A 19,940-nucleotide genomic window follows, 5' to 3' on the forward strand; every position below is an offset into this window, starting at 1 on the left:
CGCGACGTTAAACCCAAATTTACCTCACCCCACATTCTCTAAAAATGCATTGAGTGAGCATCTTCCTCAATGACTGTGCCACCCTGAGGGGAGCTGTATTTCATCATTTGTGTTTCTCCTTGTGATTACATCATATCTTGTGTGTCATTGGGATTTTTATCGGGTTATTTTTCAAACATTTGCATAAATAATATTCTCCCCAAGAGGTATATTGGACTTAAAGACGGAAATCTAACTGTTGTCCATTATGTTCATTCTTGCAGAGTTGGAATTTTTGTAGAAATTTAGTTATTTGTTTCATATTTGTAAATACATTTATTTTTTTGAATAATAAGTGAAAGGCAATGATGATACGTTTAAGTGGATGTCTTTGTTGGTGACATTTCAGATCCTGTAACCTCGTCCTTCTGTTTGCAGTCCATAGTAGTTAGTGATTGGCGTGCGTACCGTTTCTTGATACGCTTGAAAAATCAAAACATTTAAATATTTATTCTACAATTAGGAAACTTGGAAGAGCATGACACTGATTTTCCTTTGTGTTGATATGAGGCTGTATTGATGACATCATTTATTCAGTTGCAAATGATAAACTGTTTGGCTCCTTGCAAAGTAGAATTAATGACGAAAGATCCACATGGTTCACATTGGGAAAGATGGGTCACTCTAATTTCGATCGGGGGCTATCTCCGTTGTTTTCTTGTTTGTGACAAATGGCCTCAGTCACCCTGAACGTTGTCGTTATTAATTGGCCATCTAATCCCAAAGGCAAACCGTATTCTTTATTAAATGGTTGAAGACATTATATAGTTTTCTTTCCATCTGTAACTTGCAGAAAATTAAATTAAAAACGGTGCTTGCCAATGGAATAAATGGCTCGTAAATATTCATTTTCAACAAATGTGGGCCCACTTTATATTCATCACGGTGGTAGGACGCCTCTCGTTCATGTGACAGGTGCATTGACAGGTGTGCGTTACAGAGACTTGATCCTACAGCCTTACGTTCTTCCCCACGTCAACGTTCATGGCGGACAGTTCCAGCAGGACAACGCTCGACCGCATATTGCACGTGCTTGTCAGGACTTCTTACAGCACAACAACATCCAAACATTACCTTGGCCGTGTGTATGTCTAGGTGACACTATTAATGTTTGGAACATTGTGTACATTGATCTTCAAACAGTGTTTCAATTATGGTTTCTGAGTCCTATTTTGAAACAATCGCATTATATTACAAGCTTATTTCAAATTATTCATTATAACTCAAAACAACACAAGTTAACAGTCTACACAATGTTCGTTGTGAGAGAGCACTTCAAAGAGACCGCCAAACGACGAGTGAGACGAGTTGTAAACAATGTTGGAAGTCTAGCGAGAAAAGCGTGCAAAACGTGAGCCAGTGAATGCGAGAGAGGCGATCCACATAAGGCAAACTCAAGGACAACTGTTCACTTTGTGTTATGTCTTGTAAAATACTTGAGTGTGCTGAAGGACGATGATTGGCAAGCAACTTGAAATATTGAAACGGTTCGTTTTGAGATCAAAATAAAGTTTTTGGCACAAATGTTTCACTACCGTATGATGTCCGTTAGGTCCTGGTTTGACACAATCCCACTTCTGACACCATGTTACGTTAGTTATTCCTTCAAAATCAGGACGGACGTAGGAGTGTGTTTGACACATCGTGAGGGCTACACCATGACAACTGTTGTTGTCTCCCTTTGTACATAGCCCTACAATGTGTGTGTTTGTGGTGGGTGTGTGTGGTGTGTGTGCTCTTGTGTATTTCTTCAGCTGTCTGATAATCAGTCATGATGATTACTTATGAATGTTGTCTGCCAACATCTCACCTTGCAGCCAGTATCACACACGTCATACATAACTGTACTTCACTCAGGCATTAAACACAGGACCCCGCACACGAGACACAATGGCCAGCATAACATGTTGAGGGAAACACCCTGTGCACAAGTAATAAACATAAACTCTGGCCATATTTAAGCAGGATCAGGCTGAGACGTGCATCACACACCACAGCGGGGAGGTTACCTGAGTTGCAGCCGGACTGACGCTGATATTGAGGTACGTTGTTATTGTGTGTCTGATGTCATCACCAGCAATATCTGATAACTATTATCTTGCACAGCTATCTTGACAAACTAGAACAGGGTTTGTCAGCTGTCCTAACCTGTGTCAGGGCGACCTAAAATCTACTGGAGAAAATTAGGTTACACTGAAAGCTGACTGTTGATGCATGAACGTGCAGAGCATACACACACATCCTTACCTGTGGCCGTGTTACAGGATGCGTAGTATGTCATTATTACATTGACATCCGACTATTTCACCTACCATAGGACAGTAACTATTGCTTAAACTGTCGATACATTGCAATTGTCCGAGTGCTAATAGCAATAGCAGTCAGACACATATGAAACAATGACAGAAAAATCTCATAAGACCAAGACAACGGAAAGGTCAGTGAAGGGGACACAGCAGAGTGAAGCGTATCTATGTTGAGGAAAGTTTGGCTTGAACGCACTCCTTTACCCGGCGAGTTGCAATATGTTATTCAGTAACCGTGGTAGCATTGGCGTTATCGTCTCGGTTTGAAGTAAGCATATGTCTTGCATACATTGAAACATACTATTTAAAACAAATAAAATAACAGTCATTCGATTATTGGATATGGGTTTGTAGTAAGAGCAGGAGTAAAACTTTTTTGCTAAGAAATTTGAAACTGAATGAGCTGAGGTGAATCGCCAATCTGCTGATGAACGTAAAAGATACTTTCATATCAAAACCTTTTAGAGCCAAGAAGCTCTTCTCAGAACTACAGCTGGGTTTCTGATCTGACCAATCACCAATTGGGACTATTTTAGGCAGCAGCTAAGGTGAGAGAGCAGTGTGTTGCTGGTGCACTGGAGTACAGTGTCTTTCTATCTCTCAAGGAAAGAGCGAAAACGAACACTGGGAAATGTCCGATTAAAAACAACATTAGGAAAATGAAAAACAGTGACTGTAAACATGCTCTCTATATACATTGAATGACACTTGTAAATGCTATGTTAGTTATTCGTCCTTCTCCTTATGTATGTGTTTGTGGGTGTATGTTTGTGCTGTGTGTTTTTTTAGTGTGTGTGCGTGGTACGTTTTTTGCGTGTGTGTCTTGTGTGTGTGTTTGAGTTTGTGTGTTAGTGCTTGTGCATATGTGAAATGTAAATAGTGTATTGTACTATAAAATGTGATTATTACTCTCATTACATGACCATTATGGGAGGCACGGGTGGCCCAGTCGTCTAAGGCGCCGCGATTCGCTGTGCAGAATTGCATCCCTTGGGCACGCCAGAAACCTATGATTGTGGGTTCGAATCCCGGCTCGCCCCGATTATGTTTGTCAGCACCATACCCATGCTCGTGGGTTTCACCGAAGTGGTAAACGTCTGAGACCTCCATCACTTCGGGCTTTCCTCCCACATTAAGCTGACACGCCGTGTTATAACTGGAATACTGTTAAAACGGCGTTAAACCAAACTCACTCACTCACTCACATGACCATTATATTTCTTGTCAAGAACTTGGTACACCTTTCTGCGAACACCTACGCTAGCATCATCACTGCTTGATTGTGATTCATACACACATATGAATGTGAATGTGAAACAATTTTTTTCAAGTTCATTTTCAATACCAAAAAACATGCTTAAACGAACTTGAAAATACGTCACTCTGGTTGAAGACACAGTTTCAGTACAGAAACGTAGTTGTCCATAGCAAAAACAACGTCTACCGGGTCTCAGTGACAACACAAGCCGGTGATAAGTTGTGATTTGAAGATATCGATACACAGGTATGCTGATACCAAGTCAATCAGTACTGGATTCATTTGTATCCTATTTCTTTGACGTCAGATTTTCTTTTTTTATTTGTGACACTTTGAGGTGGATGTCCGTTGTTCTTATTGTCACTAAAGCAGATGCTTTGATATTTTACAATTGGATGCTACGTCAAGGTTTGGCCAATGCTGTGACGTAAGGTTTTTCATTACAGAGGCAAGCAGAAGAGAAAAGGATGGCGGAATTCGCAAGTTCTTCTTCAGAAGAAGCCACATCGAAAAGCAAATTTGAGGGTAAGTTTGCTTTCTTCAAGCTCAACGAAGTTGCCTCAGCGTTTATTAATATGAGATATTAAATGTAAATATGTGAATGTGTGAGATGGGTTCAACTCTTTTTTAAACGTATTTCCAACCAAACCTTGTGAGAGGGGAAATCAGTGAGATGCAACACTATGAAACTGCGTTGTCCTGATGAACCAGGAGACGTGCAGTACTCATTCCGATTCCGAGAATACAACTAACGAGCAACAATTGTTGCATATATATATATATATATATGTGTGTGTGTGTGTGTGTGTGTGTGTGTGTGTGTGTGTGTGTGTGTGTGTGTGTGATTGTGTGCACATTGGACTTGTAAACCAATCGTTAGTGTGTTCTGCAATCTGATTGGTCAGCCTATCCCCTCGATTTTCATTCGATAATACATAATTCGAAAAGCTTTTTATCCGCGTATACATAAATAAACGGTACTATTTCTCAAGACAAGCCAATGCCTGAAGGTACTTTTTCCAAGCCAGAATTCAATAAATTTAATAATTGTTCAATATGACGACAGTTCAACTAGCCTAGTAAAACACATCATTTTTTTAATGTAAACTTCGGCTTGACAGAGACGTCATTTACTCATTTAATACTTGCCATTTTCATTCAGGAATTCTTCCAGCATCCTCCATGCCCAAACCGAAAACTTCCTCATAGGTTCTCAGATTGAACTCTGGCTGGGAAAATCTACCTTCAGAGAATTTGGTTTGTCTTGAGAAATAGAAAGGCTCATGTGGATTTGTGGAAATAGAATGATAATCGACGAGGAAGGCTGACCAATCAAATTGCGGAGCACACAAACTATCGGTTTACAATGTGAGATACATTTGAGAATAGACTTTCACTTTGTGTGAGATCATTGGAGTATGAACCTTCATAGAGTGCGCTCCAAACTGTATGAACGTCACAAATGGTATATTTAGGATAACACTGTCTTTGTAAAGTACAGATATTCGCACTTTATTGGGTTGAGTCCCGGACATGCTCTACGGAAACAACTTATGTAGTTTCTTTACAACAAATAAATTCAAATAATACCCTCCTCAGATGGGAAATGTCCGTTAAAAACTACCTCAGTAGGTCAGTCACACATCAAGACGTCGAAATGTCCCGAACAATAAACGTGACGGCAGAGATTTCGGAAGTTCTTAATGAACCTCTTGAGGATAATGTTTTAGTCATCATTGATCAACTGGTCGATCATTGAAAGGTGATTCAAGATGTTTCAATTAGACACTGAGGTAAACTCATAGATTGCCATAGACCCGTCACTGTGAGCCGAGACATGGATCGAGTCGATACTTTGATACTTCAATTGTTTGGATGTGTATTTCTTAGTTTCTTTCACTCTAGGTACGGTCGGGAGAGAGTATAAAATTTGCTACATTTGACCATTTACTGAAAGACTTTGTGGATTAATGTGGTGTTGACCCTCAACTGCTTCTTGGTTGTTTTCAGACTCGCCGATGCCGATGAGAATGAGACCTGAATTTCCCCAACCCTCGGAAAGCTATGAACTATGTGAGTAAAATCTGTGACCATGTTCAACTGTTTAAAAAGACAGTGTGATACGGCAGTTATCATCACCATTGGCCTGTTCTGCAACGCCTACCAATTAACAGAATTCGATCCTGTGGCATTCGGGCCAATTTATCCTGCAATGCCTGCCAAAGCTGCGGAAGCGTTTGAGGCGGTGGTTGACGTTGTTGGACACAGGGTTCGAGTTCATCCCATAGATGTTCAATTTGGTTTAAATAGGGTAATTTTGAAGGTCACGTAAGCACAGTATTTTTTCTGCTTCAGCAGGAAATCAGTAGTGACTCCGGGGCCACGGGCGGCCAAGTCATCTCAGGCCCTCGACTCGCTTTGCAGAGTTGCGTCCCTTGGGCACGCCAGAACCCTTTGATTGTCGAATCCTGGCTCGCCCCAATTATGTTTCTAGGTTTGTCAGCATCATACCCGTGCTCGTGGGTTTCACCGAAGTGGTAAACGTCTGAGACCTGCATCACTTCGGGCATTCCTCCCACATTAAGCTGACACGCGGCAATATAACTGGAATACTGTTACCCCATAGTGACACCTGCAACATGTGCTCGGGCGTTTTCTTGCAGAACAAGCTCTCATTAAGGGCGGATCAGGGGGAAGCAGGTGATGGTTCGAGAAGTTCGTCTCGGGGAAGTTATTGTGTCATATTGCATTGCACGTGCACCAAAATGGTTGTTATGGTGTTGGACATGGTTGCCCACCTCTGAATCTATGCATACAGAGTCCGTGCACGAAGTCCAAGCTCACAATGTCCAGGGAGATTGTATTCCATGCTTTTTTCGTGCCAATTCACCAAAAATATGTTTCAGCTGTCAATAAAATACCAAACGCTAAGAGAACGCTTTATCAAATTTTGTTAACATATTCATAATTTGTATAAAGAAATCACCTGTGTCTTTCTTCATTGTTACATTTGACTACCTTCTGAAAAGCATCGTGTATTAATGCTAGAGCGTACGGTGTTGACTCGCAAATTTTTCTTTGGTTGTTTTCAGACTCACCGATGTTGATGGAAATGAGACCAGATTTTCCCCAACACTCGGAAAGCTGTGAGTAGAATCTATGACCATGTTCAACTGTTCAAACATGCTTGTCCAGAACATATTATTTGAAAGCCTCGTCAGGTAACAGCAATATTGCTGAATGTGGTGGTAAACAACAAGAAAAGCTTTGACGTTTCGAATTTATTGCATTTTAACATGTGCATGCCTTTGAAGTTTTGTGAATTACGTTTGAGTCAGATTGAAGTGTTTACGTCGATGGATTGTCACTTCCAGTGTCAAGACCAACTACGTTAGCTTCTGTAGGAAAGATAAAGCTCACAGGGTAAATCTGTATTAATTGATATACTTCGAGCTTCCATAGCCCCTAATGAAGGAGTCCATTTGCATGTCACTATTAAACAGAAAAAAATAATGTTCATAATCGGAATTAATTTTGTGAAACACAATCGACTTCTGAAACTCATAGAAAGGGAGACAACTCTTTTCACTATATGGAACACTGATTCACAACCTAGGATCAGTTTGAAATAGAATCCAAATATTGGTAGTATTATCAGTACAATAGCTATCACAATAATCATAAACGAAACTGGAACTACTAAATTCAACATAAAAGCCGTTATTTTTGTTCGACAGACGGGCCGCATCAGTGCAATGAATGTTTGATGGCGAGTTGATACATGTACTATTGAAATATCTGCATTAACTTGGTTTCAGGTGCCGGCATTGTTTAATGAGATTACTGATAATGCAACATGTTTAACAACAATTGTCTGCATGTTCCAACGAACGTTATATTTAGTGGATGTAAAATGTTAACGATGTGTGTGAGATGCTCACACCCAAAAGTAATCCATGGCGATAACTTTACATATAAGTTGTTCATGTTTATTGAAATGGCATCTTTACCTCTCAAAAGTGTACATAATCAAATACGTCAAAGACACCTGTAATGTACTGGCATGATATGTCAAATTGAGCGCTCAGCACCATTCAGTTCCTACAGCACTTCCAAAACTGCAGAGCACATCATTTGGACTGTGGACTGTTTACTTTAAATGTTTGTTTGCACTCAACAATATTTCGGCTATATGACTATACTCGAGTCTGGACCAGACAATCTAGTGATTGCATCATGAGCATCGATCCACGCAATTCGGATACGATGACATGCATCAACCAAGTCAGCAAGCCTGACCACCCGATCCCGTTAGTCGCCTCTTACGACACCCGAGTCGCCTTTTACGGCAAGTATGGGTTGCTGAAGACCTATTCTACCCCGGATCTTCATGGGTCTACTTGAAATGAAAAAAATAATTGACTATTAGAGTAATATACAACTCAAAGGATGTTAAGGACCAAACTCGGGAATATTAATAGAATATGTATGATTTGATAACACTCCAATTTCTTTCCATTGATGTTTTTCCCTTTTGACGTTTGTGTGTCTCCAGTATCTAGTGGGCAAATATTTATTGTCTCTGATCTAACACAACATTGAGTTTTAGTCACACTTTAAACTCGGCATATTTTCAGATACAGCAACAGATACAACAAATACAAACAAATTTGTAGGTGATGAAGACTTTCAGGCTGAGGGAGGTAATATTATAGAGATTATCATGTACGAAATATGGAATAATTCACATCATTAGCATCGATTCCACTCATTTAGGATACGATGACATGCAACAAACTAAGATAATGAACATCTGATTCATGTGGTCATATCCTAAGTCAAACATATGGTGCTAGGGACCTATATCCATACCGAAATATGAAATACCACAATAAGTATTATTAGTCTTATGTCATTCCCTGTTTCCCTTTTAAAACTGAATCTGTTGATTAAAACATAAAGATGAAATTGTATGTTCATCTTATCCCAGGGGGCAGGTCAATTTTGAATCAATGTTGAAACAATGTTGTGACATTGTTTTTTATGTTGGATTTGGAATTTGAAATGTCGACGTTGAATCAACATCACATATCAATGATAACATTTGTTTTGGTATTGGTTAAATATTGGCTGCATTGACACATAAAGCTCTTTATATATAAATAGTATCAATGGACTCCAAACTATACTCCAAGTCTGAGTTGCATCTACATTGATACTAAGGACATGCTGATGTCTCCCCATTGGAGACCCGTTCCATACATGATCCTATTAGGGTGAAATGCTGCACTTTGAGAAAGTCCATAGTTTCAACTTCGTGAAATGACAAGGTCTCATCATTCACCACAACAGTAAAGTGAACCGGTAAGGAGTATTTGGATTGTCTGAACAAATGACAATGACTTCAGTACTTTTTGGCACATTCGGTCATACATGTCTTGTATAAGAGATTCGCCACAAACGAAGAGAATATGGATATACAGTTTCTCTCTCCTCGGAGAGTATGTGAAGTTCTGAGTCGAGAGTGATCCATAAAATCATGCTCATGATATAATTGGAATCATTAAATCGGCATTTCTTATGAATATGGAAAGGTTTGTCGCTTTTGTTAATTGATTTCTTTGAATTATAGATCTGTCAACACCAGAAACTAAAAGAGGATATGGACACGTAGGATGTGTCAGTAAGGCGCAGGTACAGTTCATGTGTTTTGTTTGAATATATCTTTTCACTAAGATCATGTTGTTTGTTGTCGTTCAGCAACTCCTTAGTCAGATCAGTACTCAGGTTCAAACATTCATTAGGGAAATGTTGACAATGTGATGTACACAGGCAATGAGACAGTTGGCAACATGCACTGACACGAGCTTGAATGTTTAATCAGATAATTAATAGTTTTAGCGAACAAATCAATCCTGCTGTCTGCATTAGTGATCACTGTGGTGTAAGGCGTTTTTCTTTGCTGTATTGTAAAGAGGTTACTACCTTGAGAAAAGCATGCGACATAGGTACCAGGTTCAAATGTCCTAATTGTTTTAGATACTCAAATATTTCGTCACTTTACATCCAACAATTTCATTATATATTTATTTCAGCTGAAACAAATATAATAAACCTATATAAAAAGGAAATATCTTTATACTGAGTAACAGTGTTATCAAAATAACACCTTATATCTCATTTAGTTCACCCATTTTACCATGTTAAATTTCATTTCTTTCAGCAAACGTCTGGATCTGTGACTGATCTGACAAGACAACTGGCAGACCTAAAGCAAGAACTGAAGGCAACCACTGAGAGGGTCAAAAGAATTGAGATCACACTACAGATGAAAGGTAACACTGGTCAAAGTGCATTCAATTTAATGGCTGCATGCCAAAATTCCATGCAAATGAACTGCCGATCTAAAAAAATGTGAGATCAAGGGTACCAAGGATTCAAAGCAGTACATCTGATATATGTATCAGGAAAACAAATGTTCCCTGTTTGGAGTTTTTGAAACCATTGACAAACTCTCACTTAAGATAAGAAAGTATTATTTAATTGCTTGCGATATTGTAATGGAAAGAGATAATTATGAACAGGGAAATAGATTTAGGAGATTGTGCGCAGTTGTGTGGAAAAACCTAGGATGGAATTGCGTCATATAGGTGGAATATTGCTGATTGTGATGTTAGAAAACAAAGAAACCAAACAAAAAGAGAAAATTAGTAACCTCTTGTAACATGAAGTAATATTTTATGTGTTGTCGTTCTACTTTAATTAATCAGTATATGTGTATTGCTTAAAATAATATCAGAGGATCTACGGTGACATGTACTCGAAACCTATCCACCAGTGTTGAAACATATATAAGAACATTGAGTTTTTGAATTGAAATTAATCTCAACTGGCTTTTGATATATAATCGGAATGAACCTGTAGAGTCTGGACTTGAAATTATAGGCTTGCAGGATATATTTTGGACAATTTGTGCTCCACAGTTAGATTAATGTTTAGTCCCCGGAAATATATTATTTTAATAGAAACAAGTAAATGCATTAAAATTGAAAGTAACTCCAGAGAGATGGAAATTTCTGCCTGAACATGTGGAAAATGTCGGCTTGTTTCATTCAGGGCTATATCAGTACCGCAAGGGCTGGGCGGAAGGGAAAATACGAAAGTTCAGGGACTGTGACATTACTTATCAAAGATAGCATGTTTGTGGCATTTGGAGGTACCCGAGAACCTTCCGTTTACAGGTCCCCTCACCTGTCCGACACCTGTAGCTCAGCAACAGGGTAGGCAGGGGTAATCCCTAAAGAACTGGCATGCGGGATATAGTATATTTCTCACATCCTGTGATATAATCTAAAAAAACAAGTTTGATGTACGACTTTTACATCCATTTACCTGCATTTGAATGTTTCACCATAAATCTAAAATCCATCCCACATAAGACACATTAAAAATAATGAAAGATACACCATTTGTTCACATGTTTATATATGATTGACATTACTCTCAGAATTTGTATTAAAATCTATTGACATATATCTATATCAATTTATATGGATCTAAATAAAATAACGTTATTGTGACATTTTTCTCATCAATATTTATTCAAACACATACAATATTCAAGCTACATGACGGGGGTCTGTAAATAGTCGAATCTGGACCACACAATCCATTGACTGAATATTATAAGTATTGATCTATCAAATTGGGATACGATGACATACAGCGAACAGCCTGACCACTCGATCCCGCTTCTATAATGTCTTATACGTCTTATACATGAGATACATTGTCCAGGGAGTGAGTAGCGACCAACTGACGCATGAACATGTGAAGAGTATGTTCCAGTTGTCAGAGCTACGTTTTCCTTGGACTCACAGTGTATGTACAACTAGTACTGACCAACTCAACCGTTAGGAAGAAACTTTTGAGCGTTTGCCATGGTGTAAATGTTGCCCATTAAACAACACCGTGACACGTTTTGTAGTCCTCTTATTTTAGCATGTATATGCAGATCTGTAGAGTAAGGTCTACCTTCGCCTACAGTGCTAGTTGTAACAAAATAACACTGATCAGAGGACAGATAGTTGGCATTACAAGCAAAGACAATGCTCAGTGTTCGTAGCCAAAATACTCGGTTAATATTAGTCCATCATAATCACTATCAACATATAGCCTACCTATCAACCTATATTTCCTAAGATTTATTTACTTTCATTTACTTTTGTAACCAAATAATACTCAACCGAATTTCCGCGAGAGTTAACTGTGTTAAGCAGAGGGATATGAGATCTCAATAAACTTGGTAACATGGTTTAATTTGACTTCCTGGTGCATGTCTGAATTCCAAGACATGTCCTAAAACTGATTATCAGTAAATGCTGCTTGTCAACGCATGTCACAGCAGCTAGGGGGCTGTCGGGTAGTCCAGTGGTTAAAGCGTTAGCTCGTCACGCCGAAGACCCGGGTTCGATTCCCGACAAGGGTACAATGTGTGAAACCCATTTCTGGTGTCCCCCGCCGTGATATTGATGGAATATTGCTAAAAGCGGCGTAAAACCATACTCGCTCGCTCACTCACTCACTCACTCACTCACTCACTCATCATTTTTTTTTTTCTTTTGAAGTGTTACGGTACACTCACCTCTTATTGCCACAATTTATCAACAATGTGTTACGTTCCTTCATGTACGTGTACACATCCGACCTCTAGCGACTTCTTGTCTATATATCCATTCACCTTACAAAAGTAGTTCCATTTAAATAGATTCAATACATAAACAGAACACTGATTGTTTCTAAAGTTTAATACTTGGGAACAATACATAAACTGCAGTTTTACAAACTTCAAGAACATTTTTAACAAACATTGGTGAAACCACAAAGCCTTGGCGGTGAAATCCCGCACTAATACAATGTAGCAGGTACTTTGCACGTGAGAGCCGTCGAGGCGGAATTTCTGTCGATTCATGATATCTAAATGTGTGAATTTTGCAGTGCTCAAGAATATTAAAATATCTTAGCCTTCGCACACTGGAAGATGATTATTAACTTTGTTTATCATTGCAGTCTTACTGAAGCAGATATATGTACAACGTTTTAATGATGTTATACAGTAGCAGCTGGACATACTGGTAATTTACAATGTCATATAACATTTGATGTGTTTGTTGATGACGGGGGGGGGGGGGGGGGGATTGATGAGGCCAGTGAAGTGTAAAATTTGACCTCCCGTCGTCTGCAGATCACGTTCTTATCTTTTTTGAAGGAATGAAACACCAGTTATACAATTGGGTGTTTGTTTTGTTATTTTCAGCCCCTGAAACATTTACACATGTATTAGACCATCAGGGTGGAGGTACCATACAACATTTATGTATCTTGTTGGCAACAGATGGCACCAGCATATTTTCCTGATTTTACCCACTTCCTCCTTAATCCAGGCGTATCACTGATTATTACCGATAAGGGCTCAAATAGGCAGTGTCATATCTTTGTGATATTTGCACAGTGTGCAATTACTGATTCTCGAAGCTGATTGGTCATTTGAACAAAGTTTAATTTTCAGTGGACAACGGGACTATCTTTTTTTTATCCCATTCATTCACAAATCCACGCCACTCAATTGGATGTTTTACGTGCTACAATCTCACTGATTCGAGATAATTAAGACAAGAAACATAGTTTCATATCAACAACATGATTTCACATTATTTATTTTTTTCATTTATTTCACATGATTTTCGTTTTAAGGTAAAAACCAAAACTACGTCTGCGTTTGTAAACAAACATGGCTGGCCATTTGACACCCGTCAAAGTAAATGACCTTGTTAAAGCGGACGTCGATCTGACTGCCATGGACAGTTATTCGTATAATTCAACCTCTAAACACATTTAATGTCTTTGTTGTCAAAACTGCATACGGCCAGATTGAGGTTTCATGATTCAGATCGCGATGTTGCCAGAAATTGTGTCTTGTGCGCCAAGATCAATACCAAGTCCGGGTTTGGATCTGTGTTAGAGGACCCCCCCCGAATCCAAAAACCGGACCTAGTACAGACATGTTTACCTTTGTGAACGATGATGACATCGATATCTGCCAATGAAAATGAAAACACAATGAAAAAGACTAAACTTGACAAGTTGACATGAACTTAATTCACAAATTTATACAGTTAAGAAAAACACAAAAAATAGTTTACACTTTCAACGATGGTATAAGAATGAAAAGAAAACAAAAATAATTAAAAATACAAGGAAAAGAAAACTTACGCAAGCGAGCTAATCCTGTGTCCAATATTGAACTAAATGAACTTCGTGAATGCGGACAGCTTGTCACCAAGTCTCCAGATACCGTGTTGGTCTGTCAACAGCTATTCGACCATTAGCCTGTGAATCACATCAGAACATTAACTAACTCCCGTCATCCACTCGGTTTTGTCCACTCCACAAGCGTGTTTGACAAGTCTTCCTAAAATCCCACATGCACATGTTTTCAATCAGTTACACATGTCTCAAATCACACACAATGTTCATTAAACTTGTTGTTCAGATTAAACTGTAACGCCGGTTCTGTTGTCATTCCTGGTTTTGGCTGTCTCATATCTGTGTCAAGTCGGGTCATTCATTCCGACACTGTGACGGCAATCGTACTTTTAAAAATTTACCTACTATTCGCGTAACTTTTCCCTAGCAAACAAGACTTCTGTACATTCCGTCTATGTTGTTGTTATAGGTTTTGGCATTTTTTTCAAATGACACGTAACAAAATTAACAAGTTTTCCGTGTTTCCTCTTCTCAATGTGAAATGCACGTCTCTGCCGATGCACGACAGGGGCTGTCTGTCAGTGACGAGATCGCGTCAAAACAAACTTTGATTTGAACAAACCTGATGAACCTTTTTAGAAACTGGTCTTCTTTATCAATGCTAGATAGTGTACGCTGTGTAAATGAGACAGAAATGTAACTGCAATAATGTGATCTTTAAGTTTTTTTAACAGAACTATATTTTTCACACGTAACAACACGGTAAGTGTGTAATGCGATTGGAGAGAGCGGACAGTGTTTTTTCACACGCGGATTGATGCAAAACAGCTGATTCTTGATCGTCGACAGTTTTTTCCTTGAAACGTCTTAAAAATGATTATGGGAAATAAATAGAATAACCCAGTCGGCACAAGTGATTACGGAAAATATGTTACTCGTGAAATTAATATTGTAAGTTCTGAGCTAAAGCTATAACATTAATTTCACTCGTGACATATTTTCCGTGATCACTTGTACCTCGTGGGTTATTCTATAATTCTGCAACATAAGCATTTTACAAGCCCTAAGGCACAAATAATTGAAGGAATCACTTTGGAATTGGAATCGTATCTACACGAACATCTGATACACCCATCTGTGGGTTAAGACAATGTCACATGTTTTGTAGAGGGTAAACTCTTCATACATAAGGGGGCACGGGTGGCCCAGTCGTCTAAGGCGCCGCGATTCGCTGTGCAGAGTTGCGTCCCTCGGGCACGCCAGAAACCTATGATTGTGGGTTCGAATCCCGGTTCGCCCCAATTATGTTTGTAGGTTTGTCAGCACCATACCCGTGCTCGTGGGTTTCACCGAAGTGGTAAACGTCTGAGACCTGCATCACTTCGGGCTTTCCTCCCACATCAAGCTGACACGCCATGATATAACTGGAATACTGTTAAAAATTGCGTTAAACCCAACTCACTCACTCACTCACTCTTCATACATATACATAGAGACATTCTAACCATGTAAACACCAAATCTGTTCAAAATAGAAAACCATCTCTTGTCATTCCCTTTACAATCGCCATGTTGTTATCGGCTATTATGTTTGTTTAAATGCTGCATCAACTGTTTCATACTATCACTGTTAGATTTAACAATGCCCCTTTAAGATTACAGATGTCAGACACGTGTACATAGTTTTGTTTGTGTTCCAGCGACTCCAACTCCCACACATAGAGACCCCGGGGCAGACTCCGACCTCTGTGACGCAAGCAAGGCAGGCAACTTGGCGTCTGTGAAGCAGATCCTGGCTGCAGGTCGGGCTGATGTCAATTGTAGAGGCAGGGTCGGGATGACACCCTTGATGTGGGCAGCACGGTGTGGACGCAGAGACGTGGTGGAGCTCCTCATTAGTGAAGGAGCAGATGTGTCACTGGTGAACGAGTATGGTAACAGCACCCTTCACTGCGCCTGTTTGCTAGAAGACCTTGAGATGATAAAGTTTGTCCTCTCACACACCATGGCGGACATCAATATAAGAGGAGAGGAGAGCAGGACACCGATGATGTGGGCAGCACTGAAGGGACACAGAAAAGTGGTGGATTTCCTTGTGAGTGAAGGAGCCCTAGTGTCACCTGTGGACGATGGCGGAAACAACATCCTTCACTGCGCCTGTCAGGGAGGAGACGTGGAGACAGTGGAGTTTGTCCTGTCTCTGAATGTAGTAGACATCAACGTCAAGAACAAGAAGGGGCAGACAGCAGCCGACGTGGCAAAACTCTGGGGACGTCCAGAAGTGGTTGAACTCCTGCTGTCCCATCAGCAAGTGGAGGAAGTTTTGGAACCGCTCCCTTGTCACGTGATGTAAATATTAGAAAGTGGTAGATCTCATTGTGTCACGGGGCGGTCAGTGAAATGTTATGATTGTCTTGGCAGTGAAGGAGGACATGTTGCTTCTGTGGTTTATAATAATATAAATCTGTGATATGTATGTCGTTTATCGTTTAAATAATCGCCAAAGAGACAACAAATTATTTGTTTACATCTCGGTGCACTCTGTGACCTCAAACTGAGCCGTGATTCGCCATGATGTGGTGCCCGATCCCGAGCTGGTGTGGCGCCAAATGTATGATGTCACACTGTTGATGTGGCCAAGGTCAAATCCTTAGTGGCCGCCTGTCACTTCTACCCAACATAATCTTAACTGTGATGGCTGAAGTGTCGTGCATGCGACGTTCACCTGCACCTCTCATTAATAATTCACAGATGCTGGAATCATATGGAATATTATGTATGATGTATTGACAATAAGTAATGTACATGCGAGTGTGTTACTTTCTCTAGATCTTATTATCTTTTTCTTTGTTTGAGGTTTGTCGAATGCAACCAGTTAATATCAACTACACTGACCAAACGGCAACACTGTTAGATCAAATGTCTCCTATGGATATACCCACCCTGCTTGAAACAAAAATGAATCCCCTTCAAGCAGTGCGCATTTCGAAATAGTGCCCGATAAAAAGATGCCTTTCTACAAAAAAAACCCAAATAATATATGACATAAGTGTTACTCGAAATTGCATTTAATCACTGCAAATTTATAAATAAATCTGTGTTTATAATTGTTACATATTATCTACACAACGTGATGTCAAACATTGCCTTCACGTAGGATTTCGAACATTCAAAACACGAGGCCAAGATAACTGCAGTGGCTAGGTCAGGAGTCAGTTTTTTTGTGTCACTGAATGTCAACAGGAGCCAAAACTGTAAAATATTCAATCAAACAAGAACTATTATAAGAAAAATAAGGAATTGTGGCGGGTGCATATGGACTGTCTATTTATCATCAGACGATCACTGGTGACAGGAAGCAATGCGTCTATGTGTAGTGACTGGCTCATGGATAAAGTAACGGAAGGAATCCTGGAATTTCCAACAGTGATGTAACATGTATAGGACCACCAAATATTGTGTGAACAAAATCTGACGACATCTGCTTGTGCTGGTGACAAATATAAGTTTTGCGCTCGCCAAGGCTCGCTAAATACAATGTTTATTCCTAATGCAGGATATTTACTATCTCCACACACACAGTTGGTGCAATGTTGTTGTCTTGCGACTTGTATATCAGGTGTTTACGAGCACTTAAGCCCGCCAGAGATGTAAGCTCCGGAATTCATATTTTTCATTTTACTTCTAACTTGTTTGTTTTCTATTGGTTGCCTTTTAACTTAATATAGCCTTGAATGAGCCTACATTTACTAGCAGTGGCGAGATAAAGGGGTGTCAACTTTACAATCATCCCCGGGTCTGATGGATTTGTACTATTTAAACATGGCAACAGACATCTTCAATTGATATTCAGTATTGGCCCAAACAAGGGAGTTCCGTGTGTTATGCAAGAGACAGACGAAAACGCCCATATCTCGAGATACTCCCTCATTCCCATCAGTGTTTTAATAATGATATGACAATATCATCTCCCCTGATTAAGGGGTCAGATTTAACATCTGCAGCAGAAGTTTGAGTGGATTACTCTGTGAAAAAAAGCAAAAACTAACCTCATATATATGTCCATTAAAATAACGTCTGGACTTCTACATCGTCACTGTTAAGGAATCACAATTGCAGCATGTGCTATGACAGTGCTACCAGGCCAACATCGAGAGACCCGTGGTTGAGCTGACAGGTCTCCAAACAGGGGCAGAGTGCCAAGGACATATAGTTAGTGAAACTAGCTTTACACTATACTGACAAAAGGCGCTCAAAAAGAAAATTGACAATCAACAAGGTATCACTACAAATGTTTCTCTAGAAGTATGTATGCTAGAAACACTCTGAACGGAAAGAGCACAGGGACGAGACAGCTCTCACTCACTGAAATAATGTTTTACTGCACAAGAAGCTCGCCTTGAAAATCACATGATCACAACTGAGCAATTAATCAAAGACAGTTCTATTCAGAGAGACAACATGTCTAAAGCAATTGAATGTTATTGGGCAGCTAAATTTGAAAATCTATTCCTTAGAATATAATAAAATGGAAAACGAACTTGAAATGATAAACCCAAGCAAGAATCCGTCACCAAATTGAACCACTGAGCCCTAGAAGAGAAGCTTTCTGTAACCAAGCTACACACCTTAGACACTGAGATTACTGTTTTGATTGGATAATAGGCTCTCGTATAACACTCATAGAGGACAGAATAGATATAATAAACAACTCATCATCACCTTCCAAACCTGCACTCCTGTGGCCTCAGATGGTCAAGCAGTTGAAACAGAGAACACAAGAACCCCCCAACACCCTTTATGGACCACATTTCAGTCATAAATCTACCCCAACCCCATTGTACTAACTTTCGATCTATCATCCAACTCAAGAGGTATACCATTACCCAGACTTCCACCTACCAGTCAACCTACGCCTCAGATAAGTGATAACAACAACATCATCAGTTTCAGTCTGGATGAGTAAATTCTGATCTAATGTTACAGACATTCCAGGAACAACAACCCTGGCAGTGACAGTGCCCCCTTATGCCAGCAGGAATGAAAGAATGAGACCATCTCGACCTCCTGGACACCAGATACCATGCCCATGGCCTCTTCCATAAGCAGCCCTAGAAGGAAGGCAGTGAAATGTGATAAGGGCTTGTCTTTAGAAATGACGTTTGCTTGTTGCATATTGGGAAGGATGTGTGCCCGAAGAATCTCATCTTCTTTGTTCGTCACCTGTCTCTGACCGCAAGTTAGTTTCAATCCTCACGAAGAAACTGTGGAGTTCCTGCTGCACTGTTATGAGTTTAGAAATATAAGAAATGATAAGTCAAGTGTTCACCTGAAAGAAACCCTCAGGAACATTTGGTACAAGTCAAGGTATAGAATAGCATGCGTCAAATTAGGAAGTGACCTCAACGTGTACTGCCATGAAACGCTTTGAAAGCTTTACCGAGGCCATGAATGTTGTAAAACTTCTGAGCAAGAGTCGTGTCGTGAAATCTTTGAAGAAAGAGAATGAACACCAAACGCTGGAGCTGCACGAATATTGCTCGACATGAGGAGAAAGTTGACCATTGCAAAGGTCATTCCTCTTGTCATACAGTATTGCATAGACCTATGCATATGACACAGACGAGGCCGTCTCACTGGTATCTTTTTTTCTGGTACAGGTGAGTAAATAAATGGAAGGGAATTGGTTTTATGTTCAATCTTGGATATACTTGCTACAATAGCATTAGGTCATATTAGTTTTCATTTCATCAAACAAGGCATGTACCCATGTTGGGTTTATCACTTGTGCTGGTTAAGTGTGTGCAACATTACTGGTAGGTACGTCTCTAGGTTAGTTGTGAAAAGATATGTGTTCATAGCATGGTTTTGTTTCACCCAGGAGTTAGTTATAGTTGAGACGATTAAGTCTTTTTTTGCCACGTTCGGCTGTCTTATGTGTCATCAAAGATGATCCAAAGATGTTCTACTGGCAAAAGGTTGGGTTATTGTGACATTCAATGAATAACGGGTACGGTAGTGATGTTGAGAACGTCTGGATTATTTGAGCAATTTGGGACATAGTATTTCTTA

The 19,940-nt window shown here is 39.7% G+C and overlaps 1 protein-coding gene across 3 annotated transcripts; it reads left to right on the forward strand.

The window, feature by feature from the left end:
* The first annotated feature begins 1,737 nt into the window (after positions 1–1,737).
* LOC124122975 (ankyrin repeat domain-containing protein 29-like) lies at positions 1,738–18,649 on the forward strand. Of its 3 annotated transcripts, XM_046486195.2 has the most exons (8): positions 1,738–2,081; positions 4,050–4,128; positions 5,614–5,676; positions 6,696–6,749; positions 8,241–8,306; positions 9,236–9,297; positions 9,827–9,938; positions 15,569–18,649. In XM_046486195.2, the coding sequence occupies exons 2-8, from the start codon at positions 4,071–4,073 to the stop codon at positions 16,219–16,221; spliced, it is 1,068 nt and encodes a 355-aa protein (XP_046342151.2). In that variant the 5' UTR covers positions 1,738–2,081; positions 4,050–4,070; the 3' UTR covers positions 16,222–18,649. The 3 variants fall into 3 exon arrangements, with proteins under 3 accessions (XP_046342151.2, XP_046342152.2, XP_048246813.1); XM_046486196.2 differs by lacking the exon at positions 8,241–8,306; XM_048390856.1 differs by lacking the exons at positions 6,696–6,749; positions 8,241–8,306 and having other exon boundaries at positions 5,614–5,667.
* Positions 18,650–19,940: the final 1,291 nt, after the last annotated feature.

Source organism: Haliotis rufescens, unplaced genomic scaffold (genome assembly GCF_023055435.1).
Source record: "Haliotis rufescens isolate VD_foot unplaced genomic scaffold, xgHalRufe1.0.p SCAF_9, whole genome shotgun sequence".
Classification (NCBI taxonomy): domain Eukaryota; kingdom Metazoa; phylum Mollusca; class Gastropoda; order Lepetellida; family Haliotidae; genus Haliotis; species Haliotis rufescens.

Coding starts and splice junctions, on each gene's coding strand:
- LOC124122975 (XM_046486195.2), top strand. CDS start 4,071: ATGGCGGAATTCGCAAGTTCTTCTTCAGAAGAAGCCACATCGAAAAGC. Junction 4,129..5,613: donor ATCGAAAAGCAAATTTGAGG/GTAAGTTTGCTT, acceptor GGTTGTTTTCAG/ACTCGCCGATGCCGATGAGA. Junction 8,307..9,235: donor AGACTTTCAGGCTGAGGGAG/GTAATATTATAG, acceptor TTTGAATTATAG/ATCTGTCAACACCAGAAACT.